Source organism: Condylura cristata, unplaced genomic scaffold (assembly GCF_000260355.1).
Source record: "Condylura cristata isolate star-nosed mole 26May11 unplaced genomic scaffold, ConCri1.0 scaffold00001, whole genome shotgun sequence".
NCBI classification, from domain to species: Eukaryota; Metazoa; Chordata; class Mammalia; order Eulipotyphla; family Talpidae; genus Condylura; species Condylura cristata.
The window spans coordinates 78,446,346-78,473,312 of NW_004567102.1; the positions used below are offsets into that span (position 1 = coordinate 78,446,346).

The window sequence follows — 26,967 nt, forward strand, 5'->3', positions numbered from 1 at the left end:
AATTTGAGCTAGGTCTAGATGTGAGTTGGGAGGTGGAATTGGAGACAGCCCTGAAGATTGTGAAATACAAGCAAACCTGGAATGGTAATAGAAAATGTGTATCCATTGTATATCTAATATTAAGATGTTCACAGGAGATTAAGATCCTGAACAGACCAGTATACTGTAAATAAAAATAATGCATAGAATTTACAAAGAAGACTCCCTAAGCTGACAGAGCCTGATTTTTTTGTTCTTTTAAACAATTGATTTTGTATACTTATTTTTTAAAAGATTTACTTATTTATGGATACAAGAACTGGGGTACAGGCCAGAGGTTAGGGGGTGAAAGGATTCCCCAGAGAGAGTAGGCAGAACAGGCAGATGTACTGAAATGCACTGCTGAGGGGAGCAGTGGGGATGACAGGAGAGGTCTGCGGCGCCATGTGGGCCAGCTCATGGCCGGGGATCAAACTCTTGCTGCAGTAGCTGCAGATAGCTTCATAGTGCTGAGAATTTAACCCCTGTGCCACCAGGGATGCATAGGCACAGCCTGATTTTAAGACATTTGTTGGTTTGGTAGGGTTGCCCTCTCCATGGGGGGCATCATAGCTATGTAGTGAGTCAGAATACAGAATGTTTGGTTTTAATAAGGTGATCGCACTGCATACTGATCCATGTGATGGAAAACAGTTCCTCCTTATGCTTACCCTCATGTGACTCCAGTATCTGCGGAGTATTCATCAGGCATTTTAGAAGATACAAGCTCAGGTTTATCACATAGCCAATGGTTCTGCTAAAAGCAATATTTGCCAGATAAATTCATGTGTATAACAAAGCAACTCAACCCATGGTTGTCGATGGTGCTTAATCAGAGGAGAACTAAGCATTTGTAAGAGACAGTTATTACATCATTGGCTACAGCCGCAGGTTCAGAACATCACCATTCTTCACAATGACTTGGTGGCTTGTCCTCTGTTCATTTCTCATATGCACACGTAGAGTGCTGTCGCTGTCACTCCTTCGTAAACTTAGTGTCCTGCCCTCCTTATCGTTAGTGATCAGATCAGTGCTGAAACTGAAGGGTTCATTGTAGATTGTTCTGTACCCACTGGAGAGGAGGGTGACTGTGATTCTGGAAGTGATGCTCCACTTGATATCTTTTTGTAGATGGTTTATTTGCTTATTATTTGCCTTTTACTCCCCCTCCCCCTTTGAATGCATTCATATGGATGGTTTGCTTTAGAAATGTAAATTTTTAAGTGAGTAAGAATCATCCACATACTTTTGCTCCAGAATCAATTCTCCAAATTTGGCAGTGGAAAATGCTTTGACTTTTTGCTCTAGACAAAGCAAATACTATCAAAGTAAATTCTGAATAGCTAAAATTCCTTGGTAACACAATAATTCTGAATACTGGTAGGAAATTTATGGATTTCAATTAGAGTTTGTAGGGTATCGTAATTCCAGTTTTATATTCCATGCAGTTCAGTGTTTTGGATTTTTAATGGGGCCAGTGCAGTAATAATAAAAGTGATTCAAAATGCACCCAGTAATTACAGAGATTTGCTGTTGCCTTTGCATTAAAAATGATGATGATTTACGCTCAATGAAATTGCGGTCTGGGGCTCTATTTAGGGTATTCTTGCTATTAAGCCGCTTATTAGTTATGGTCAGTGATTTAAAGCTTAAGAGCTACATTAGAGGGCTGTAAAATTATTTATTCTTTAATAGATAATAGTAAATTTGAAACAGACGTTAGGTTAATTATAATCTTGTACATTAAAGAACATGTATTAGCCCTTTGTCTCTTCTTCTGTCTTTTGAAATTCATTTCAAATAAATGGAAAACTGGGTAATTGGGTTGACCATTCACTAGATTCACTTGTGCTTCCTGGTTTATAAATAGTTAAACTCCTTTTGTGGTTGTTTAGGGAAATCATTTTGACTTCTCATTGTGAGTTCATCTCCATTTTAAACAAGTGGTGATTTTCACTTTAAACTTCTCTTCATTCCAGACTACCTCCTTAAATTAGGCTGAAAAAATCACAGAGGTGGAGCTTGTGCCGATTTGGGGGTGGGGGCACTAGAGAGGATGGTGGTATGTAGTTAGGTGCACTGGCAGTTCAGGAAATAGTTTGCCGTTATTCCTCTTACTAGCATGTATATACTTCCTTGTACAGATGCATGTATTTACACACATATGTATATAGTATTTACATAACACATATGATTATATGCTTCTCATTGTAAATTCATGTAAGATAGAAATCACCCAGTGTAAATATCAGATGTGTCAGAACTTGAATTTCTCATAGCAATTTCTTAATAGGAATTAAATTTGACATTCAGATTCTTATGTTAATGTTCTCATGTAACACCTGGGTATTGTACTAAATCAAGAAAAGCCTGAGATGCAGAGATTCTGTCTGAATCTATTAAATCAAAATAAAGTGAGATATGTGTATTCTTTAAGATAAGTTCATATGACTAAGCTATGTGGTAATAATATTGTCTGCCCCCTCCAATCTCAAAACCTTAACATAATAAATAAACATTTCTGGTTCCGTGAAAGTCCAGTGTGTGTCAATAGGGGCTTTTTCACCCCAGAGGCTCCGCTGTTAAGTCGCTCTCCATGGAAGTTCTGGCTTCAGGGACCAAGGACTGAAGACTGAGGGCACTTTTTAAGAACAAATGACTTCATTATTCCTACTGTTGTTCCATTGGCCAGAACACCATCAGATGTCCCCAACGTCTTGTAAGGGAGCCGTGGAAGAGAGCCATCCTTTATGCAAGGAGAAGGGAGGGTGTCAGGTGAACAGGCTGGGCTTGCTCTAGGACATCTGTGAATGTTCCTGCACTCAGAGGTAAACATAGGAATTTGTGATAAAAAAAACTACCATTGAAGCATGACACCTTTAACCAATTTCCTGATCTCCCCTTTCGTCCTACCACAGGCACTAGGAATCAGGAACAGAATCTATTGGCTGTGCCCACTTTCCTGTCACTGGGACACATTTTAGTTTGCCTTGCTTGCTCCGCCTCATTCCCTTAGAGTAGCAGGTGGTAGCATCACTCCTAGTTTATAAACAGCTAACGCCTCTCTGCTATAAATAAGTACCCTCCACACCTGGATAGGGAGGGCGATGCAGAGTCTTCCATCAGTCTGTCCCTCCTGGAGACCTATTTTTCCATCACTGACCCACCTCTCCTGTCCTCCAGGGAATTCCTTTCCTTTCATGAGAATTAATGGTGCATGCTCTGAAGGTGGAAACAGTCATTATTTAGCTGTTTAGCAGTGGAACCCTTCCGTTGATAAATCTGGTTACATGTTGTATTAGTTTTCTATTGCTGCATAACAAATTACCACAAACTTAGTGGCTAAAAATAAAGCCCATTTATTATCTCCTAGTCCCATAGGCCAACATTTCGGCAAGTTGGATCAGGTTCTTCACACAGGGCCTTTCAGGACTAAAGGTGTCAACCAGCCTTGGTTCTTATCTGGAGAAGTTGTGGAAAATCTGCTTGGACACTCACTGAGGTTTTGGGAGAACTCAGGTCCCTGCAACCATAGACCCAAGACATTGCTTTCTTTGCAGGCCTTCCCCCTGGGTTCACTGTGCACAGCTCTGGAGGCTCCATCTCCAGACCGGCCATGGTGGGAGGGTCTTCCAACTCACAGTCTCTCCACTTCCTACCTGGAGAAACACTAGGCTTTTAGAGAACTGGGCCTAGATGAAGCCAATGCAGATGACCTGCCCTTTGTCATAGAAGGTCACCCCAACCCAGAGTGATCTTGTAGAGACACAGGCTCCCCGATACTGGAGGGAAAGTCTGATAAAGCAAGACTCACTGGGGTGATTATTAGGATCCTGACTAGAAAAGTTTCAAAAGGAGGTTTATGTTTACTGAAATCTGATTTTTTGCCCAAATCCTAATTGGGAAGCTAAAACAGTCTTTCCACAACAAGAATTAGATGCAGGGAGAGGATAGTGACTGGTGTTGCTAAGGAGAGAGGAAGTTTCCCCCCCTCAAAGGTTTTCTATTATACATAAAGTACATAAAAAGAAACTTAATTTAAGTAATGGGCATATAAAATAGAAAAGAGCTTACTTGCTTAATTTTGAAATTAACTATAATCATAAAATTGCATTGAATAAATATGACAAGGAAAAAATAGCAATGACCTATTAAAAGAGCGATTTAGTAGGGAGTGGAGAGAAGCACAGAGGGTCAATCCCATCTGCATTTCCTCACAGTGAAACAACAGCTCATATAGGATATTTAACTAAGGCCCAAAGCCAGGCTGTGGTTTCCAGAGCTGGGCTCATAACTTTCCTAGCAGTGGCCTGATCAGAAACCTAGATTGACCCGAGTCTCACCATCGTTTCCCTGTTGCTCTGCCTATTCAGAATGTGTCCCGATTTGAAATGATTGCTATTTACATCTTTAGTTACTTATTCCCACCATCCCCCCACTCTTCCTAAAATGTGCACTCCATCAAGGTAGGGATTTGTCCTGCCTTGCTTTTCACTGTGAGTCCAGTGCCCAAGAACTGTGGCTTGTCCATCACTGGTGCTCAGCAAGTATTTAATGAATGAACAAATGAATGAGCTGGTTTGCATTTTCATCACTGGCGGGTGAGGCAGGTCAAATGAACAGAAGGCCTGGAAGTCAGGACTTCTTTCCCAAGTCAGGACTCCTGATTTAAATGAGTCTTGTTTAACTCTTGGGTCTTAGTTTTCTCATTAACAAGGTTCAGATGCTTCTTAAGTTTATACAGAGAATCTGGTATCTTTGGTCACTTGTTTTAACTATGACAGGCTTCATCGCAGTAAACCTTATGGATAAAATAAGTTGGATTTTGGTCTTGTGAGTATAGTGCTATTTAGAAGTGTTTTGTTGTTATGTTAGGTTATTAACATGATTGCAACATTTTTTTCTGTAAAATATACATCTGGTCCTCAGTATTGGGAGCAGAGTTGGTTCTAGGATGCCCCTTGGGGATTCCAGACCCCTAGTTCCTTATATAAATGTCTTAGTGTCTGTATGTAACCTAGTCACATCTTCCCACATGTTTCTCAGTCTTCTCGATTAACTACAATGTGAACACCATGGAAATAGTTGTTAAGCTGCATTGTTTAGGGAATAATGAGGAGGAAAAAAGCTACATGAACCAACCAGCCCACAGACTTAACCACATAGAGCAGATTGAACTTGCAGGGGGATGTGTCCATAAATGCTGACCTCTTGGATACAGAATATCAACTCTGTGTGTGTTTTTAGCTAACATGAATGTAAAATTACACCTTAATGCTGATGATAACTTGCCCTGGAACCAAAACACAGAAAATTGAATCGCAAGTAAAAAGCACTGTCATTGTCTTGCTTAGAGGTCACTTCACTCGTGATTTCTGAGAACTGACCCCATCTTAACATCTATAAAAAGAAGAAATTCGCAGCATAACAAGTAGGTGATGTCTAGGCTTCTGCCAGAGTTCTCCTATGTTTGGCGTTGCCTTTTCATTAGAAAAAGGTCTGCTGGAAAAGACATGTTTGGTTGGGACTTACTAATTTCTAAGTATCGATTTGCCCTGTTCTCAAAGAAAAGGGGAGCTTAGAAAGAATTTGCACAGGGCTCCTGAAGAGATTTTTACCTACTTCCCTTGACATTTCTCCCACGAGAATGAAGGCAGAGTGTTCCAGAAGGCATAGTGGACTCCAGGTCACCTTTCCTGCATGCTTCCCCCGCAGAAGTGTTCTCTGTACAGCTTAAACCTTTGCATAAAGAATAAACGTATGGGCAGCTTTGACCAATGGAAGGTGTGTAGAAGTGATGTGGATTTACTGGAGCAAGATGCCTTCCAAAACTATGCATGGTTCACAAAGTCAGTCTTTTCCCTTAAGCCACACTGGCAGTTTTCCTGATGGTGACTCCTTGAGCAACTTTGAAGTCAAGAACTCCTGGACCCCAACTCTTGAACTCAAGAAAATGTCACAGAGCCACTGCAGACTCACACTGGATCTGGGTCATGAGTGAAAAGTCATCTCTGTTGTGGCAAGTCTTTGAAATGGTGGAATCATTTGTTATTGCAATGTAACTGACCCACCCTGACTTATTCCCAGGCCTGATACATGGCAGCAGTTCAGATCCTCTTTTTCCAACCCACGCCAAGTCAGTAGCTCTGCACAGGCGTCCAGGCAGGGGCAGCATGACAGCTCATGGCTTAGGTCTGTGCTGCTTGCTTTAGGCTCAGGGTCTCCTCTGGTTTTGTCATGCATGCCTATGGAAGCTGACAGGTGCCCAGGCGTTGTGAACAGGAAATGCAGGGAATTAACACCCCTGGGCACACCTAGACAAAAAGGTAATAGGTGGCGAAGGACATAAATACTTCCCTGTTTTTCTCATTGCATGCATGATCCTGAGATGCATTTCCTAAGGCTCTTTGGAAGGTCTTGCAGAATTGAGTAACGTCAACCCATGGGGACTCCCTAATCATCCTTGCCGCCTTTCCCTCCTGGGTTTCACTCTTCCTGGACCTTCCTTCCACTTTCTGGGCTCACATTCCTTAATGAACTGCCTGTATACAAGTCTTTGTCACAGGCTTTGTTTGCAGGGGTACAGGTCTCACCCCAACTGATTAAAACAGGACCTACGTCCAGAATGAATTATGAATTATGTGAGAAACTCAGGGGGGTGAAGGAGTATACCATACATTTGTAGCATGTAAGCTCTTTACTGCTCCACGTAGCCTGGAGGTTATGGTTAGGGTTGGATTTGCTGATTCAAAAATAAGATCATCCCTCTGCCACACACGTAGGTTCTCAGTCCCTCCCCTAGAGCTTGTTTGGGAAGAATCCATGTTTTTTGAGATTCACAGCTTAGTGGAAGGAATGCCTGTTGTTAGGCAAATGTGTCAGTGTTTGAATGCAGTTGAGGTTTGGGGATAACTTGTTCTTTGCTGCCCTTCAACCCTGAGTTGCCAGTCTGCGGAGCGCACTGTGGGATGTTTGACATCATGAGAAATACCGCCTTGTGTAAGAAATTGAATTGGCCGAGTTCCCAGGGTGTCTTGGCTCTGCTTATGCTGCCTCCTCGTCAGTCTATTCCCTAGAAATCTTAAAATCACAGTGTGATAGATCCAGAGGGTATCTTTAAATCATCTAACCGAACTCTTTATTTCATAGGTCAGGAAACAAGTCCATAGAGGTTAAGGAAAATGATCCACTTTGGAGGGGTGGGGATGGTGGAGGATGTAAGCCTTGCTGCTAAGAAGACACCATTCTTTTTTGACATAATTAAATTCTTGATTGTGATGCTCTTAAATGAACCATGAAATTCTAAGCACTTACAATGCAAGTGTGATTTTTAACTAAGGCTTTTTTCCCCCCAATCTGAATGTTAAGGTGGCAGATGCATAACTTATCTTAGCTGAATCTATATTAAGAAATCAGCAAGGTGTCTTTATTTAACTTGCATGATCTGTGAATATAATGTAGTGTTAAATACATGATTTTGCACTTTATGTCCTAAAATAAAAATATCTCCTCTTTGAAGTGATAGTAAAATGCAGTAATGGGAAAGGTTATTCTACAATTGGTCTCAAAGGAAATGAGAAGCACAGAAGAATGGAAGAACTTGCTCCTAGATGTGATTTCATGGATGGAGCTATTCACTTTAAGTAATGTTTTATCTGATAAACAAAAGCCAGTGCTTGGAATTGCATCCTGTATCCTACAGGGGAAATTCTTAACCACAGAAGGAAGGGGGGTTTACAAAATGCCTTGTTAGCCTGCTTTTGAATCTTCTGAAAACCCGCCAGTTGAGCTTCTGTGTTTTTGCTTGGGGATATTTCCATGGATTTGTATCAGTTCCAGGAAATTTGGGTCCTTTTGATTATCTCTGGAATGACACATGGTTCCTGCAAAAACTATATTGGGTTATCTGTTTCTGTTGAACATCTTTGTCTCTTGGGTCTGATTCCTGAAGAAGGCAGTGAAAATTTGTAAGGTCCAGCAGCAGGAGACTGTGTGGAGGGAACGCATGCTATACTCATTTAAGACAGTAAAAATATTGTTAACTTTAGCTTCTTGGAATACTGCTCTGACGTCTTACCATATGCCCAGCAATGCAAGGATGCAGAACCACCCCCACTCCCCCTCCCCCCCTCACCCCCACCGATATTGAACTCAGGATTCTGGGACTTCACTTTTATTGGATTAACTTGGTGTTATTCAAATTTCTTTAAGGATCCAGCTGTAGCTTCTAATGATTCTGTTCTTTTGGGCAGGTGGTTCCTACTCTGAAGAATACAGACTCTTGAAGAATTCAAACAAGACCCTTAGAATCCTGACCAAATGTTTGTCAGTGGGTCTCAGGAAAAATATTATATTTTATATAATTTTGTTTGAAGGTTTTCTTAAAAATTTGGTCCCTTTAAAAGCAACGATTTACTCAAAAGATAATAGGGAGGTAGGAGGAAGATAACAACTTACTTTTTTTTAGTCACACATGTACATGCCCTGTGGTTGCTGTGGTGGTGGGAGGGGTCAGTCTCTGCTTTTAAAGCAATTAAAGAGGTCTTTATGCTTGAACAAGCTGAGAACGACTACTACTACGATAGTTATGTTCTATAGGGCATGCTTCACAAAGCTAAATGAAAATTTTAAAAGTTAATGGCTAGACAGTGCTTAAAGCATACACATTATTCATGATTTATTCTAATAACATTTGTGGATGGCTAACTTAATAATGTTGCCGCACATCCATTATGTTTTTGTTCTGAAGATGTGCCTAAGTACCTGCCTCCTCAGGGGCGGGTTTATATCACTTGGTGATTGAACTAAAAAATAGAAATCCATACCTTTTATAGGGCAGGTGCTGAGAAAATCGTGCAGACACCGGGATAGGTTTACAATGTGCTTGACACTGTTCGAACCAGTCTTACAAATATTAGCTCATTAAATCCTTTTCACACCCTTGTAGGGGTCGGGGCTGGTTGCATTTATGGATGGGAACTGAAACACAAGGTAGCTGGGTTAGGAGATGAGCCCAAGGCCACCCAGTCAGGAAGTGGTATACCTGGAGTTTCCTCACAGAGGCTGAGCATGGGCTTTTAGCCCTGCACAGCCCCCATAGGGGTCTCTGTTTCCTGGCAGGAAGGGATGCCCGGGCTATGAGGAATGCCTAGTGGATGGGCTGGTTTGGTTTGAGGTATTTACCCCAGATGGCCTTCATCCCTGCTGACCTGCAACATCACACTCATACACGGACACACACACACACACACACACACAGGCTGACATATATATGCTTACACACCTGCTCTCTCTCACACACACACACACCTCCACAGACATACAGTCTCACATGCACACATCGCATTCCTACTCTCACACAGTCATTACACAATACTCATACATCTGACATACACTCTCACAGACACACTCAATAATGTACACACACACACACACTCATACAGTCTCACATGCACACACACTCATAGTCTCACACATACTCATATTGTTTCACATACACATACTCACACACCTCACACACACACACTCATACACACACACATACTCATACACACACACATACTCATGCAGTCTCACACACACATACTCATATGCACATACACATCCACACACAAATACTCATACAGTTTCACATACACATACTCTCACGCACACTCATCCACACAGGCACACACACAGCTACCCTGGGCTCACCGAGCACACCACATTAAGCTGTTTCCAACTATGACCACAAAACCCTTTGCTCACAAGTCCCCCCACCACCCCGAACTGTTCCCACATGGACAGATTCCCTTATTTATCTCGGAACAGTCATGGGAAATACCAGTTGTGCAATATTAATTGTTTTCTCCTAAGGAAACTCTACCAGTGCTGAGCCATGAAATTTACCTACATGAGGCCCACATCCTTTGCGAGACCTGTTTGAGAAGCCATTCACTTGGAGGGCTTATTTGACCCATTCAGTCTGTGACCTGTAATCAAAATTTGGAGTATGTTTTCAAGTAGAACTGGATATTGTGAAGGAAAAGATAAATATGAACTCGACCTCCGTGCAACAGCCCAGCATAAGCATGTGATCGAGATTGAAGTTTCACAACTAATCTAGATCAGATGAATCTATCTAGATACATTTAAAGAAAGCAGCAAGTGTGTGTGGTAAAGACCTCCACTTGGAGGTCTTTATCTTTGATGAGCTGATGCAGTGGAACTCATTTCTCTTTGCTGCTTCAGGTAATCCATTTACATGTCTTCCAGTTCATTTAGACAAGACCAACATCCTGAGGATTTTTCAGATGACATTAAGTACTGTTCCTTTAAAGCAATTAGCAGTTGGTCCTTAAGACCCAGCTGATGACATCAGCGCCTTTGGCTTTTGTGAGACATTTGAAAGTGCCTACCAAACCCAGCAAGGAGGTAGAGCTGTAGTAAATAGCACAGACCCCTGAGCTAATCCTTCACTCTGCCTGCCAAGCTGCAGTCATGCAAATGTGCTTTGCAAGGAATTGCTAGAGGATTATGACAGTTGTCTTGCTTCCCTGCCCCTTCCAATTTGGCAGGTGAGATCTAGGCCCAGTGGAGGCCACGCTTCAAAGTTCAGGGAGGTGGGAGTGGGTGCTAGGGGCCTTGGGTTATACTGATGTAGCAGGCTGGCTGTGTGCAGGATTGTCTGATCACTTCAAAAGCTTTCTCTTGTCCAGGCTGGCAGTCCCCTGGGGAACTGTGCTCCCTGTCCCTGGCCCCACCATCACTGCAAGCCTCACCACACTTGGGAGGACAGCCAGCTTGTTTTCATGCCAGACTTTCTAGTTTCTTGGGACTGAGTCAGATTAGGGAGCAGAAGGGTCAAGGCAGAGTGATTATTAAAATGGAGGCATCATTTGAAAGGGAAGAATTATATTTGATGAGCTGATCAGAGACTTGTGGCCTCCACCTTAATTCTTGCATCTAGAAATGATAAAAGAGCAGTGGTTCTCAAAATGTGGTCCACAGAAGTTGGGGGAGGGGTCTGCAAGTCCCCTGTTGGAAAGCTGCAAGGTAATGATTATTTCATAACAACACTACGATGCTATTCACCATGTGGACATTTGTACAAGTGGCACAAAAGCACCAGTGGGTAAAAATGCGGGCACTTTAATGCCAGACAAGTCACTAACACCGAACTGGACCAGTGCTTATTGTATTCTTCACACACACACACCAGAAAATAGTCCCTTTCCTTGCAGTATCCCTGATGAAGGATGAAGCCATAGAAATGAATATGTTTATTAATCTCAACTTTTAAGTAATTTCAAAATCGATCTGTATTACAAAGTGGCAGCTTCTCGTGAAGACGTCTGCTGCAAATGAAGTGTGTGTGAACCTTGTCCCCTTGCAAACCACTGTGCTGTTTGAGTCACTAACTGAACTAGGTGTTCAGGGAACATCACTTTCACTTGACAGACCATCTTGAGGGATGTACCATGGTTGTTTAGAGTATTTGGATATTTGGGAAATAGTTTCTTAGAAAATGAATAAGGCAAACCTAATTTTTCAAAAAAAAAGTGAAATACTTGTTGCTATTGATAAAATTTGAATGTTCAAGTCAGTTAATTTTTTGGAAAACTTGAATTTTGCCATATTGAGCTTGATAGTTTCCTAGTGAAGGCATTTTTGATGAGATGGGTGATGGTATTGACCACCTTTACTTTTTTGATATGAAATGATGATATTTGACAACCTTTGGAAGCTCTTTATAAATCAGGAACCCTATATTTTGCAAATGTCCAGTGCATGATGTTACCAAATCACTTATGGGTGATAGAAGACAGGTGAATAGTTCTAATATAGTGGACAGACCATGAGAAGTTAATGGATGGAAGTTCAGCTTTTACATTGCCAGTCACCTTAAAGAACCTATATATTGTCAAGTTTTGCCCTTGTACTCAAAGGGTTATCTATATTCTATCTATCTAAAAAATGCTATTAAAATGTTCCCCCTTGAAGGGTACTAAGTGAAATAAATCAGAAAGAGAAAGACAAGTACTGGATCTTGCTTATATATGAAATATAGAGCAGAAAGAAAAAAAAAGGGGGGGGGAGAAACCAAACCAAATCCTAAAACTATGACTGCAGAATTGAGGCTGCCTGATGGGAGAGAGTTGGGGATGGAAATGAAGTGTGAAGGGACCTCGTGGCTTAGGGTAAAGGGTGATGGTTGCTTTGATGGTGGGGGTGGTAGGTGACATACCTGTGGGAGGGGGTGCACACCTGTTCCCTTAAATCATATACGGTGTTATTAACTGGTGTTACCTCAATAAAGAAAAAAATAAATAAAAATATACTCTACTAGACCATTTACACAGTGCCACATGTGAGACCAGATTTTGTCCATATACCTCAACTGAAAACAAACTACCACAGAGCAAATTACATGGAGAGAAGCCAGGAGCCTGTCAAAGCAAGCATCTAAGAGATATGCAAAAATGCAAAGTAGTGCCATGCTTCTTGTTAATGTTAGGAAGAAACTATGTTTATTTTTCCTAAAATTATGATTAGTTTTAAAATTATTTGTGTGAACACAAAATGCATTTGCCGTCATTATTTTTAAGTGAATCAAATGAATATTTTAAACATTCCTCAGTTATAATTTGAAATATAGTAAATATTGATAGCTCTAGCCCATATAAACATAAGCGCTTTGGAATCTTCAATTTTTTCTAAAAATGTAAATGGCTGGAACAAAATGTTGAGAACCATGAAGGTAGAATATTGCAATGTCTTCCAGCTGGAGGTTTCTGAGCTCTAAGAAGAGTCAAAAAGGTTTTCAAGTTAAGAATAGTGACTGCTGTATTACATATCTTTAATAGATCAACAAAACCATTTCAGTAGTTCCTCTTTAAATTAAACTGAGGACACAGAGAAAGAGGAATGTTGCTACACTGTTGGGAATGTGAACTGGTACAGCTACTATGGAAAATGGTCTGGATTTATCTTTTAAAAATGAAAAAGCAAATGCCATGTGACCCATCGATTGTACTCTTGGGCATCTGTCGAATGAACAGGAGAGCATCGACTCTAAAAATTATATGCTCTACAAAGTTTTTTTTTGCATCCTTATTAATAACAAGGAGTACATTTATCCACACAATGGAATACTTTTCAACCATGAAGATAGATGAATGCTTGCCATGTAGAGAAACATTGAAGGAATTGGAGAAAACTATGTACAATAAAGCAAGTCAGGATGACAAAGCAACTATGAGGCATTTTCATAGTGGATGATTCTGTCAAAACAAAATTCTGTTCAAAATTAGTGGATACTACTAATAAATGAAGTGAATCTTCTGAGGGAAAAATAAGAGAGAATGTCGAGGGTGTGTCAGGAAACCTGATGTGAAAAAACTAATTCAGGTCTGTAGGTTGGAGTGAAAACAAATCAAAGCAGTTTAAGCAATAGTAGGGACTGTGTTGGCTCCTGGAGCAACATGACCACAGCAGGACGGGACTGGTCTGGGAGAAGCATCCCTGAAGGGGCTGATGGGGTCAGTGAGAAGGGGGATGTTAACTCCAACACTCCTCCCCATAACCTAGAGAATCAAGGTGTTGTTAGGAAGTCAGAGGTCTTTGTTACACTCCAGGATTAAGAAAGAAAAAGAAAACTTTATACAACTTAAGTATGCTTATCTTTAACATTCTTTATAACAAATATAAAAAAAAAATTGGCCATTATATTTCATCTTATCCTATCAGAAGTAGAAATATCCAGTATATTGTGAGTCATTGATAGGGATGTGTTTGTAAATAGTGACAGCAACTAAAAGCAAATCAAGACATGCAAGCATATAATAAATACGCCATTGGACATTAAGTAAAAGGAAAGCAATCATTCCAAATGCTGATAATTTTCTGTTTTTCATTTTGTAATTGATAGTTAAATTTCAGTCTTCATTTTAATATGCATGGAGCACACAAATAAAGAGTATATAGATTTTCATGTATTTTTATAATCATTTTTCTTACATAAAGATTCCATCATTTATTTAATAGGGAAAAGTAAAATTTTTCCCTCTCTATTATGGATGACACTAAATATGATATCTAAAGGCTATGAACAACATTCTGTGTTCTGAAAAAAAAAAAAAGAATACCTTTTGCCTAAAATCACATGCATGTACTGCTAAAAATAATAAAAGTGGCTAAAAATATTCTTAACAACATTAGAGAAACATGTATTTTTTATGAAAGGAATCCATATCCGTTCCCTGGAGCTATTGTAACAAAGTACTGCAAATGGAGTGATTTAAAGCACAGATGTTTATTTTTCTTACAGTTCTGGAGCACAGAAGTCTGAAAGGAAGGTTTTGGTGGGGCCTGACATTCCTTGGCTTGTAGCTGCATCCCTGTGATCTTGGCTCCTGTCTTCCTCTAGTTCTTTTCTGGGTCTTCTTATCCAGGCACCTGTGATGGGCAAAGGGGTCACCCTAAATCCAGATGATTTCATGTCACAGCCTCTACTAATTACATCTACACAAGCCAAGTTTCTAAAAACAGATTACATTCTGGGTTTTCAGGTGCATGTGAATTTTGTAGCTCAACTGCAGCAGGTTCCTGACCAAAAAGGACATGGAGGGCAGATGAAATTTTACAAGGTTAGACTTTGCTGTTGAATATAACCCGCCCGGCTATTGATTGGTACTTTGACCCCAAAGTTATGTTTATGATATAGCTTGGCCTGTTGTGAGAAATGAAGATTATATGTAAATTATAAGATTATATGTAAATATATGTTCTTTGCACAGTGTTTGGACCAGAGGAATCTGGGTATTAATAGCCATATTACTGTTGCCAGGGAGGGCGACTAATATGTCATAGTACATGCAATAAAAATATTGTTAATGACAACTATACTGATGCTGTGTTTAATGTGAATTAGCAGATTCAAGTTTATTAATTTCAAAGATCTTTAACAGATAATAATACATGATTTTGCTGTGACTAGGTAGATGAGAGACAGAGGGAGGGAGAGAATGAAGTTCTCCAGCAAGGGGTTCAATATCTGGTTAGAGAAAGATATTTCAGTAAGAAAACTTGCTCAACTTCTTCAACAAGGGGTTAGAGAAAGATATTGATTGCATTCAATGATTGTGTTCTTCTGAAATTCATAGATTAAAACCCAGTCCCTAGTGTGGTATTTGGTGGTAAGGCCTTGGGAGCTGGTTAGGTAACGAGGGTGGAACCCCAGCACTTGAACTGGTCATTTTTTCCCTGGTAGAGATAAGAAGAGGCTCTAACACTGGGTGGCAGTGGTCCTGTCTTCTGGTATTTGCTGCCACTGGCAGACCTCCGCCCTGTAGATTGTTCTCAAAACTGGGGGGGTTTAGCATTTTCAGACTAGTCAGTGTTAAGTATAACAAAGTGTTTCTAAGAAATAGTTACTTACATGGTACCATGGTACCATGGTACCATGTAAGTAACTATTCAGTTGGAAAAACTCTAAAATCAGTTAATGCCCGGAGGAGAGCATAAACAAAGATAATTTTGTCTTTTAGCCTTTGAATTTGCTCCTGAGACTTTTCTGAATAATAAGTAGATAAGGAAATTTCCAGCCTCTCCAGTCTACTTTCTATCTGCTGAATGAAGCCTGTAGATACGTGTCGTGTGGAGTCCAGAGTACAGGCTGGCGGGGAGGCAGCAGGAAGGGGCAGGCTGGTTCCTTGGAAGCCCTTGAATTTGTTCCAGAATAAGTCAGTGAATCAGTTCTTACCAAGGATACACCATGAATGACGATCAGCGGCCCACATAGATTATCCAGCATTTTTATGTTTGTATTTAAAGTAAAAAAAAAGAAAAAGAAAAATGGGGCTCTCCCTGGTGGCACAGTGGATTAAAACACTGCATTATGAAGCTCTCTGAAGCCACTGCAGCATGAGTTCCATCCCTGGCCAGGGAACTGAACCACATGGCACAGCAGACCTCTCCTGACCTGCCCGCTGCTCCCCTCAGCAGTGTACTTTGTCAGTTGGCCTGTTCTGCTCCCCTCTCTGTCTCTGGTGAATCCTCTCACCCACCACAACACCTCTGGTTTGTACCCTAGTTCTGTAAACATAAATAAATATTTAAGAAAAAAAATGATGTGGGTCATTCTGGAGTAAACCCAACATTTTTCTAGTCTGTAGTTTCCTTAGGAAATCTTCCTTGCAAGCCTCCTCTCTCAGAAGGAGGATACCTGTGCCACATGTTATTGCATCCTCCAGTCAGCTGGGATCTGGGAGACAGCCTTGTCCTAGGGGCTGGGAACCTGAGAGGGACACTCAGAGGCCTTTGGAGGAACTGAGAGATGCCTGTCACAATGCCTGGAGGTTGAGTGAGCATGTAGCGATTATTTTTCTCTAGTGTATGAGCAGAGGAAACTGTACTCCCACCTGCCTGCCTAGACTGAAATTTCCCACTGAGGATTTACTTGGTGAGAAATTAAGGTTGTATTTAAGTAAATCTAAGTAAACCCCTCTCTAAGTAAATCCTGATCTTTCTTCATACCCTAATGTGAGTCATAAGGAATATCATGAGCAAAAAATATCCATGTCCTATTACCAGCCACTTACCCAAGGTTTAATTTTGTGCCCTTGTGCCACCCGGGAGGAGAGAAGGCCACCTTTGTCCTGTCATTCTTAATGTTCCCCTGTGTGCAGTTATCCCTCCCCCATGCTCAGGCAAGTGCATGGGTTAGTAATGTCTGATCACAGTTCTCAGTTTTTCATTCCAGCCACCAAAATGTGGAGAATTTATGTCTGTTGGGTCTACAGCTGCAATGGAGCTACATCCTTAAGAGTAATATCACAATAGAGAAATGACTTCCAAATGGTGTAGCCTGCATGTAACTGATTGCCTTTAATTAGGGGGAAAATCACAAGCTAAAAAGAGCAACAGACTTGAAGTCAGTTAAAAATCAGAGTAATCAACTGAGAAAAAAACTAATCTCATAAATCTTAATTTTTAACCATAGGATAATAATTTCTTTATTCATTATTTTTTTTTGCCCCTCCCGATTTCATTGATTGGGATTCTAAAATAGATTAGGAGAATTGCCAAATATCTGTGCAATGAGATATTTCCACCCCCAATAGCCAGGAACAAATAAGAAAGGCAGAGTTCTACCCAGGAACTAGTTTAGTGTGGCCCTGACGTAAGGACTCTGATGGGAGCGTGGCCTCAGAGCTTGGGCAAGGGAAGTTCGGGGCCTGCGGGGATACAAACCCCTTAGTGGTGTTTCCCTAGAAATGGGGAGAGTTTATTCTGGCACAGTAAGCATCTTTTTTGTTTATATATATATATATTTGTATTCACACACATTTTTAACTTTTATTATCAACATGACCCTTACTGGGAAGTACAGAAAACTGATGTGCAGTTTAATTAATGTAAAGTATCCATCTGTGCAAATACTACCCAGGTCAAGAAACCCCAGAAATTCAGTTGCCCCTCCCTAAACCCTCTCCCTATCACTAAAATTAATCACTGTTCTGATTTTTGTTGATTTTTCTAGTGATCATGTTTTTTGCTTTTCTAAGCGTGTACTCCTAAAAGAGTTCAGTGCTGATTCTAAACTGCATGTAAATAGACATGTACGATGGCTAGTCCTGGAATTTGGCTTCTTTTGGTCCCTAATGTACATTAAGATTAAATCAAGGCATCTTTTTTTTTTAAAACAAATTCTGCTTTAAAAATAGCACAGCTTCAGTGGCATTAATAAACCACAAGATAGAATGTGCTACTTACTGTTCCTTAGTTGGCTTTCATATATTTTGAGAAGAGACCAGATTGGAGGCAATTTCTTTCAAGATTTTTTTTAAGTCAGCCTAGTCCGGGAGCCTAAGAAGACTTCTCAACACAGGCACAGATGATTGTTTTCCTTGGTGCAGGAAAGAAAAACACTTTTCTTTGTGAGCGCACGCCAGATAATTTCAGGAGAAAGTGAAATAGGAAAAACGTGTGGTGGGGGCAGCTGTTCTGTGAAATGAGTTGAGACTGGCGGGCTTGTGCGCACACAGTTATTTTCAGCAGTTAGCTCCTTAAAGGTGGGCAGAGTTTAAATATGTGTTCCTTTCTCTCCCCCTGAAAGAGTGGCATGGAGCAGGAGCAGGGATGTCCCCCACCCCCAGAGGAGCGCGGTAACAGGGAAATTTCTGAGCGATCATGTGCCCAGCTAATTACTCTGTGCTGTGCCTGCTCACACACACTTGGAACTCTTCAGGACCCAACTGCGGAAATCCTGTTTGTCTGTCCCTCTCCTCGCCCTCAAAGAATGAGAAGCAGCACATAGCAAGGCTGGGCTTGTTTCATGAGTGAGATTGTTTTTGGTTTGGACCCCAGACATGAGAGGTTTCTGAGGCTGTTAGATTGATGCCAGATTTGAGAATGACGTTGGGGTTCACATCTTTACAAGAGTTTCATCTGGGGGCTTCCCTGATGGCGTCAGGCAATTAAGTCTCAGCACTATGAAGCTCTCTGCAGCCACAGCAGCACATGTTCAATCCCAGGGCATGGAGGTGACCCCCATAGCGCAGCAGACCTTTCCAGTCTGCACGCTGCTCCCTCAGCAGTGTGTTTCAGATCTGCCTGTTCTGTTCCCCCTCTGTCTCTGATGAGTCCTTTTACCACCACCTCCCACCTCTGGCCTACACCCCAGCTCTTGTATATATAGATAAATAAAATGAATCTTTTAAAAATAGGAGTTTCATCAGAAAGGGCCGAGTGCTTGCTCTGACTTGACTTTTATGTTTTCCTAGAATTAAAGGACCTTGAGTGGTAGGTAGAGCCATCATCCTGACTCAGGCAGGCATCAGAGAATCTTCCTATCCATTAGACTGTCCTCAGATGCCTTCTACATGTGGTCTTCCCTAGCCATTGTCATCTGGCCACCTTAGTTCCTTCTATCACTGTCACTGCGGCTCTTTCTGGGTTTTCTGATGGAAATAGCTAGTTCTCTTGTATTGTACAGTAAATATGATTTTTATCTTTCTTTTTCATTCACTCACATATCAGAGCACTAAGTACCCAACAGATTTCCTTTTTTTTTTTTTTAAGATTTGTTTATTTATGCATACAGAACTGGGGTTCAGGCCAGAGGTGCAGGGGCGGTGAGAGGATTCACCAGAGATAGAGTGGGAAGCAGAACAGTGAAGTACAATCAATGAAGTACACTGCTGAAGGGAGCAGTGGGCTGGTCAGGAGAGGTCTGCCATGACATGTGGTCACCTCTGAGGCGGGGATCAAACTCATGCGGAAGTGGCTTTAGCTTCTTAGTGCTGTGCTTTAACCCACTGCACCACCAGGGAGGGACCAGTTTTTCCTTTTTAATATTAAAATGACTTCCCTCCTCTAAAGAGATTTCCCTCATTCCCTTCCACATACCTTAGTTTATCAAGATAAATTGAACATTGCTATTTCACAGGGTATGATAGGACCCTGAATTGAAGAAAGCCACTGGCTTGGTTATGGGTTTCTTTGAGTGACTATTTGAATATACTAATTAGTGTTAAGTTATCACTTAGTATTACGGGGTGGCGGGGGGAAGGGCCTAAAAATAGCTTGATTCGCCATAGAAAGCAACTTCCTGGGCATGGCCAGACATACATTCTATCCACTTAGATACAATTGCAAGATGCTATTACCCAAACTAATTAATAATGACATATTAGTTAACATATTGCCATCAGCAGGTGGCTATTTGAGCAGGGGTGAAAATGGCATGTGCTAAAACAAATTGTTGTACCCTAGAGAAATGTGCAGAATCATTTATTAAAAGAGGCTTTTAATGATGTTGGCAGCATGATTTTTTTTTTTTTTTATTTTGGGGTAAGAGATAAAACTAATAATAGACTTGGAGATCTATAGGCCAGAAAAACAGAATAAAAGAAAGCAAAGTGGAGTCAACCTTTTCCAATGTAAACAGCATCATTAAGTAAATAGTTGAATCCAAGCCGCAGCTTGCCTGTCATGCCTAAAATCCTGGAGAGGACTCAGATGGCTGCCTGCTTCCTCTGCATCTCCTCTCCTTTTTTCTTTCCTGCCTCTCCTTTGTCAAGCGACCTGTCAAGGGAGTCTCACACACAAGTTTGGCCGTGACAGATGGGCAGCAAACTGTTGCTGTCTTTCAGTTTCAGAGTAATCATTGCAGCGATGAAAGGGTTAAAACGGTCCACAGCCATCAGGGCTAGGAGATAATTCAAGTAATGGGGACCCCAGAATACTGAGGCAGGTACCCCATCACAAAAAATCCTATTGGGTGACTGCTCTGGAAGAAATCTTTATGAATCTCTTTCCAGCTCAGGAGCTCTGTGCTTTTTTAATACCTGCAGGGTGTAGTTATTGTTGATGCTTACCAATGATTATGATTAAAGATGGCTGCGAACCTTTTGACCTTTGCATTTGTAATGAGCACTTGCAGATACAGGTTAAGTAAGTGTGTACCCTCTGAGCTCAGTAGCCTTAAGAAGATCTGTTACTATATTATGAAGGCTGTTAAAGTGTAGGACGGAATGTCTTTTAAGATAGGCAAACTCTTAGAAGATACGCTTCTATTTCACTTTTTCAAAAATGTTCTGTTTCTTAGAAGACATATAAAAGGGAAAATACATTTTATTTTTAGAAACAGAAATTGTAATTAGAGAAGAATAAAATATATATGCCATTTATTAGCTGCAAAGAGAAAATTGATGAATAAAAAGCAGGGACTTAAACTTAATTTTCAAAGCTGATGTGGTAACCAGAAAGGAATAAAGTATGACTTAAAAAGAGGAGCAGGAAACCATGATGGACTAGGGGGAGAATGGATAAAGGAGAATTTAAATAACCCAGATATGTTCAAATCCACAGGTCCCAATGGCTGGCATCCTAGAGTACTTAATGAATTGGCCGAAGTCATCACAGAACCGCTAGATATCATTTTTGAGACCTCGTCGAGGACTGATGAGGTGCCTGAAGACTGGAAAAGGGCATATTTAGGACCTTCTTTCAAAAAGGGAAATGGATGGTGACCCTGGAAATACTCATCAGCTTAAACTTTTGCTTGGAAAAATTCTGGATTAATCAACTTAGAAAATTGGGTAACTGACATAAAACAGCTAGACGCCAGGCAGTGAAATATCACACATAAAGTATCGATTTCACTTTTAGAAGACACGTTGTTATGAGATACAGTTTTGTACCTATTTTGGCATTATTCCCTCCAGTCTATGAGTTCTCAATGAAAATGAATGAGATGAAAAGCACATGGGTCTAACTGCTTTTAAGTGGACAAGACAAGAAAACCAGTTTTCTGGCATTCACTAGGAATTACATTATTTCCAAATTAACCTTTAAGAATAGTAGCTTTAATATTCTATTTTAACATACATTCTTTCACTTCATATAGAATAGAACCATGCTTGGATAGGTTGAGATATTTTATGTCATTCTATATAGGATAGACTGGTGTGGGAATTCTTATTTTAAGGTGTTTCATAGTTATTTCATGTATAGGTGAATTGTAAAACTGAGGGAAGAGGGACAGTTGCTAAAGGAAGACAGATGTTTCTATTTCTAAATTTACTCTAGTTAGAATTTAGGGTTAGGACCACTAAGAGTGTCTGGCTTTGACATATATGGAGCAAGAGCCAGTGACAGAGATAGTTACCCTTGTCGGGGCTCTGCCTGACCCATGCAGGGCCTTCTCTGCTTATTTTACTCCTTGGTTTCTGACTTCAGGCCTTTCAGGATAGGGAGTGAGCAGTGGACACTGATATCCTGAATAGCCACAGTCAAAAAGTAAAGGATACAATGAGGGGGAGTGAGGAGATTAGGATGAATCTGGAATGCTTCTCATTCCAATTCTCCTTGCCTTTGGATTTGGTGGTTTTATTTTCTGCTTAGAGCATGTCCTGATGTTGGGTGGGGAGAACACTGAGGACTATGGGGATGGTCCGTGGCTGAATTGGTGGTGGGAGACTACACCCGAGATGATAAAGCCTACATTGTATAAAAATGCAGAATGATGTAAAAATAAATAAAATTAAAAAGAAGAGGATATGCACTTATGTTGACAGGACCAAAACTTCAGTTGAAAGATGACTGAAAAGTTGTAGAAATGCAATAAGGTCCTGGAGCCAGAAACTTCTGAGAGCGCCCGAGAAATACTGCAGAATCTTAAGTGTGCTTGTGTAGAAATAAGATGTGTCAGCACACAGTGGTGATGCTCTCTGGAGTTATGGAAACTCTAGAGAAGGCATCACTTTAATTTCTTCCTGGGCATACTGGTTCCTGGGACTGTGTCTCTAAGGCAGATATCATCTGCTCTAAAATATCTAAGGTTACATACTTAAATACTTCTAGAGATTAGATAAGAGGGGTCTTAAATATCTCAGTCTTAAATATAAATGTGTAAGGAAATAAAGTTCTGAAAAATCTTTAAGTTACCCTTTACAGTATGTATAGCTCATAATTTCATAAGGATTATACTCCAATCAGCCGTTCATTATTTTTTAAAAGTTAATTAGAGTCTCTAAAACTTCCAAGCTAAATTTTTTTTTTTTGTCTAAGGAGTGAGGGGACCTGTATAGATGACAGATATAATTTATTGTCGTCATAACTGGTTTCCTTTTTGGGAATCATTTCCAGGTACAACATTTGTAGAAGATTTATTTCACAGATGAACACTTACATGCATTTGTTGAACAGTTCCTAGAAAACCCCACTTTCTGAAAAATCTATTATTTTCCACTTTGTGTACTATCATGCAGTTCACTGAAACCAAAAAGGGGAATCTTTGGTCATTTCACATTTTATTTTCCGTATGTTTAATGTCTAACTTCAATTATCTTGACAGATTTAAGTCTTTGTGTCAGCTTTTGGAACTTAAAAATAACAATCCCCTACCCAAGTGAAGAATCACAATCTAGAATGGCAACATAGCTAATGGTTTTTAAAGACTTCTTACCTAACACCAGATGAAGTGTTGAAGGAAGTTCATTAATTCTGTTGTATTAAATCCAGATGAGTGCATTAAATCAAGGGTTAGCATGTAAAAGAAAAGAAGTAGAAATACCATTAATTGTATCAGGAGATAATTACTCTAAAGAAAAATAATTTTTGACAGTGGTTTTTTCCATTTATTTGAACATTCATAATATTAATTTTTTCAAGGTAAAGAAAGTCATTGCAGTAAGATTTCAAAACTAGAAGATTATCTCTAGAACTATAGATAGTAATACTATATCTCATATTTGAAGGTTGCTAGGGCAGCAGATCTTAGAAGTCTTCATCACAAGGAAGAAGGACTGTATGGGGGCTAGATATTTATAGATGTTAATGAGATATATTGTGGTCATTTTGCAATATGTGCAAATACTGACTCATTGTGTTGCATACTGGAAACGAGTTTAAAAAAAAAAAAACAAAAACTAGAGGCTTATCTTGATTTGTATTTCCCAAGACATCAAGAGAGATTAATAATAGATTTTTGCTATATACTATGTAACAATCTGGAAGATTACAGTAAAATTCTACCCAGCTCATCTTAAAGCATATTTTGGGGGAGAGAAAAGAAACATTTCACTTATATAACCTTTTTCTTGGCATATGGAACATATCATTTTAAGGGTTTTTTACCAAAGGAATTTATAGTGACATAGAATAACTGTTCTCAATCCAAAGAAATAGACAGCATCTCTGTGTTGTGAAATCAATAACAAAAACAATAAGCACTGAGTCGTACTTTGGAGTTTCCAGATGATTCAAATCCTAGAATCATGTCTATTCTTGTGGTGACTCTGTCAGGAATATATGCTATAGTGTAGCATGGGAAATGATCTCAAATAGCTTTTAAAGTCACTAAAGCTTTCCCCTCATCCCTAACTTGGGGCCTCCACAGTTCTCTAGAAGCTTGCAAGTTCTGTTGTCAGCATCCACAACAGTTGTTGACTTGCTGTGGGTCTCATTCCCTTCCTTGACTCTCAGTAACCTGTTTCCTCTCAGATGAAAGCTCAGGCAAGTTGACATGTCCCTATTGTTGCCGGAGGAATAAACATACTTAATAAGGCCCCTTTTCTTTTCTTTTTTTAAGGAAGGTTATTTAAAACAAAGATTACAATGATTGCTCATAATAGGATTTCAGTAAATGTTTATGGGTTGAGTGTTGAATATGGCTTTTAAAAACGATGAGCACATGACTGAGATTAGTACTTTTGAAGTCTGGGAAAATAAGCTTCACAGACATATTTGAAGGTAGTATTCCCTTAACTTTCCTCTTTTTATAAATAGCTTTACATTAAATGATGAATTTGGTATACAAATTAGTCAGTGGCTGATGAGTTTTTCTTCTGATTTTATGACCCTGATTTACAAATTAGGGGTGCATATAGGCATTCCCCTCTAGCTGTTTCTGGGATGAATCCAGTCAAGATCCAAAGCAGATGATGGGGGATTGGCAAACTCTTTTTCATGTGTGAAGAGAAACCAGATGTGCCAGTGACTGGGAAGCACCTGTCAGAAAACTGAGATGAGCATGTCTGGATTGTTCTCCATGAAGAGTCTGAGTGTTGAAAACAGATTCCCTGCCTGGGTATTAGAGAATAACAAACACAGAGGCTAAAGAAATTTGCATTCTTGGACAAATTGGGTGTTTAACCTATAGGTTTTTAATTAGGTATGAGTATCATGTTCAAGCAGGTAGAAGATTTCTGAATTTCAACATAAATAAGGAATAAATTTGAGTAGAATATTCCATTCAGGGACAAATATGAGAAACAAACCTGACCTTAATTTGCCAGTTTTCTGTTCAGACCAAGTATGAAATAACAGGGAATTCTTAGGAGAGATCAGCTGACAACTTGTGCTTCTAATAAAGCCATTATAGAATTTTTATTAAATTAAACAAAGTAAGTAGTGTGGAACAAAGCATGTCAGCTAAGCCTTCTCTTTTAGAATTTTCTAATTTCATTCTTATTAACAACTCTGGTCATCAATTAGAAATTCCTACATTAGATGTTTTGCACTAACAGATCCTTTGATTAGAAATCCTTCTTCAACTTAGATTACATTTCTCTAATGAGATAAAATTAAATAACTTTGTATTCCATGGTTATTACCCACCATTTTATACATTTCCATAAGATGCCAAAAACAAAACAAAATAAAAAAGATAGAAGGATAGTTCAGAAAAATGATGGCTTTTAAATATCAAAACAGAGATTTTTCTTTTAAATTGTTTAAATTCTCAGAAATTGTTCTTTGATTTTTGCTCATTTGAAGGAAAACCTTTAGAGGAAAGCAAGAGATTAATTTCCACATTTAGGGTTAGGTTTTTTTTTTTTTTTTGGCCAAAATTTCTTCCATTGCAACATTTAGATATGATTTAAGATGAGAAATATCCTTTATAGATGTACTCTGCATCATATTCATTTCAGATGTCTATTTCCTTATTACCTTCCCCTGCCCTCCTCCCCCCACCCCAAATGAAATGTTGCATTGAATACCTCAAGGGTAGAGTGATATCTGGACTGAGAGCTACAGTCAGACATTCTGTTTTTCACTGCAAGTGTTGCCCTGTTCCTTATACTTGGCATTATTCTGAGGTGGGTTACTCAGGTGATTGTTCACTGAAAAATCTGATCCCTACAGAAATGTGTTTATGGAGATGAGAAATCAACATGTGTCCTTTGAACTAGTCAAGTACAGATTCCTTCTGAATGAAGGCAGCAGTTTGGTTATGTAAATGTAATTGCAATGGCCATTCACCCCCTGCTCCACCCCACCCTCCTTTCAGATGCTGTTTTCCAAGCCTCTGAAAAGCCTAAAGGGAGCAGCATTGTGAGCTCTGGGGTATATGCCCATTCATGCTGTGTTCGTATATACGTGTCCCCTTTAATAAATGTCACAGCTTCCACAGTGATTCTGCCTTGGCCTCTTTTGTAATATTCCACATTTTGTTGAATGAGACATCGTTGAATGCGTGTGGTTAAATGATGATCTATAAATGTTGCCAGGCTGCAGCATGACAATAGGCATAGGAAGTCAGCATTCTCATTCGAAAGAAAGGAGGAAGCAAGGTTCCCCACACTGCATGCAAAATTCAGGCAAGTCATTAGGATGTGTGCTGATGTTTTTGTACAATCATTATATATGAGCGTGTTGTGATTTTCTCCCCCTGTGATCCTGGGCCAGGACACCTGGCCCAGAATGGTGGGAGGTGGGGCGGCAGAACATGTTCGTGGTGATCCTGCTGTGATTCCCACGGTCCCTGAATCTTCATTACCTGGAAAGTGTTAGCAGCATCTCAGAGCTCATTGGGCCTGGAGCCTACTGATTTGAATTCCGACCGTATCACTTTCTGGAGTCAGAGACTTGAACAAATGGAACAGTCTAACCCACGTTACAGTGTTATCACAGCCCCATATCTGATTGAAAGGTTTGTAATAATGTTTTGGTTTATGTACAGGTGGCACCATTTGATAGTGATGGATCAGTTTTTATTCCTACTAAGTGTGAGATGAGAGGAGAGTAAATGTAGAGACAGCAATATGTGAAGTAAACATGAGGAAGAATAATGTCACATGCTGAATTTTAGAAATGAAAAGGGAGCCTTAGGATAACCTGATTGAAACGCTGAGGGCTGAAGATTTATGTGACAATGGTGTTGACATTCTCCGGAATCCTCCAATCCAGGCCTCTGTCTGTCCGACTGAGATCCACGAAGCATATCACAGGCGGTCCAGGGCATCTTCAAAACAGGCTCTCATTGTCCAGCTGTAATTTCATTTTGGATCCATTTTGTTTTTTCAAGATACAGCCTTAGAACACTTTTGTCCATAAATTCAAGTTCCAGATGGTGCTGGGTCTGCAGGAACCAGAATCCTCATCCATTACATGTCAAAGCTGCCTTTTTCTAGCCATCCTATTTCAAAAAATTAATGATACTGAGAAGCACCACTAAGATTT

The 26,967-nt window shown here is 40.0% G+C and overlaps 1 protein-coding gene across 1 annotated transcript in view; it reads left to right on the forward strand.

Annotated features, from left to right (window-relative positions):
* SAMD5 (sterile alpha motif domain containing 5) overlaps positions 1-20,944 on the forward strand; it is a 45,606-nt gene extending 24,662 nt beyond the window's left edge. Inside the window, exon 2 of the mRNA XM_004673923.2 lies at positions 20,872-20,944. Within this exon, the coding sequence (XP_004673980.1) occupies positions 20,872-20,934 (63 nt within the window). The 3' untranslated portion in view covers positions 20,935-20,944. The remainder of the gene's footprint in view (positions 1-20,871) is intronic.
* Positions 20,945-26,967: the final 6,023 nt, after the last annotated feature.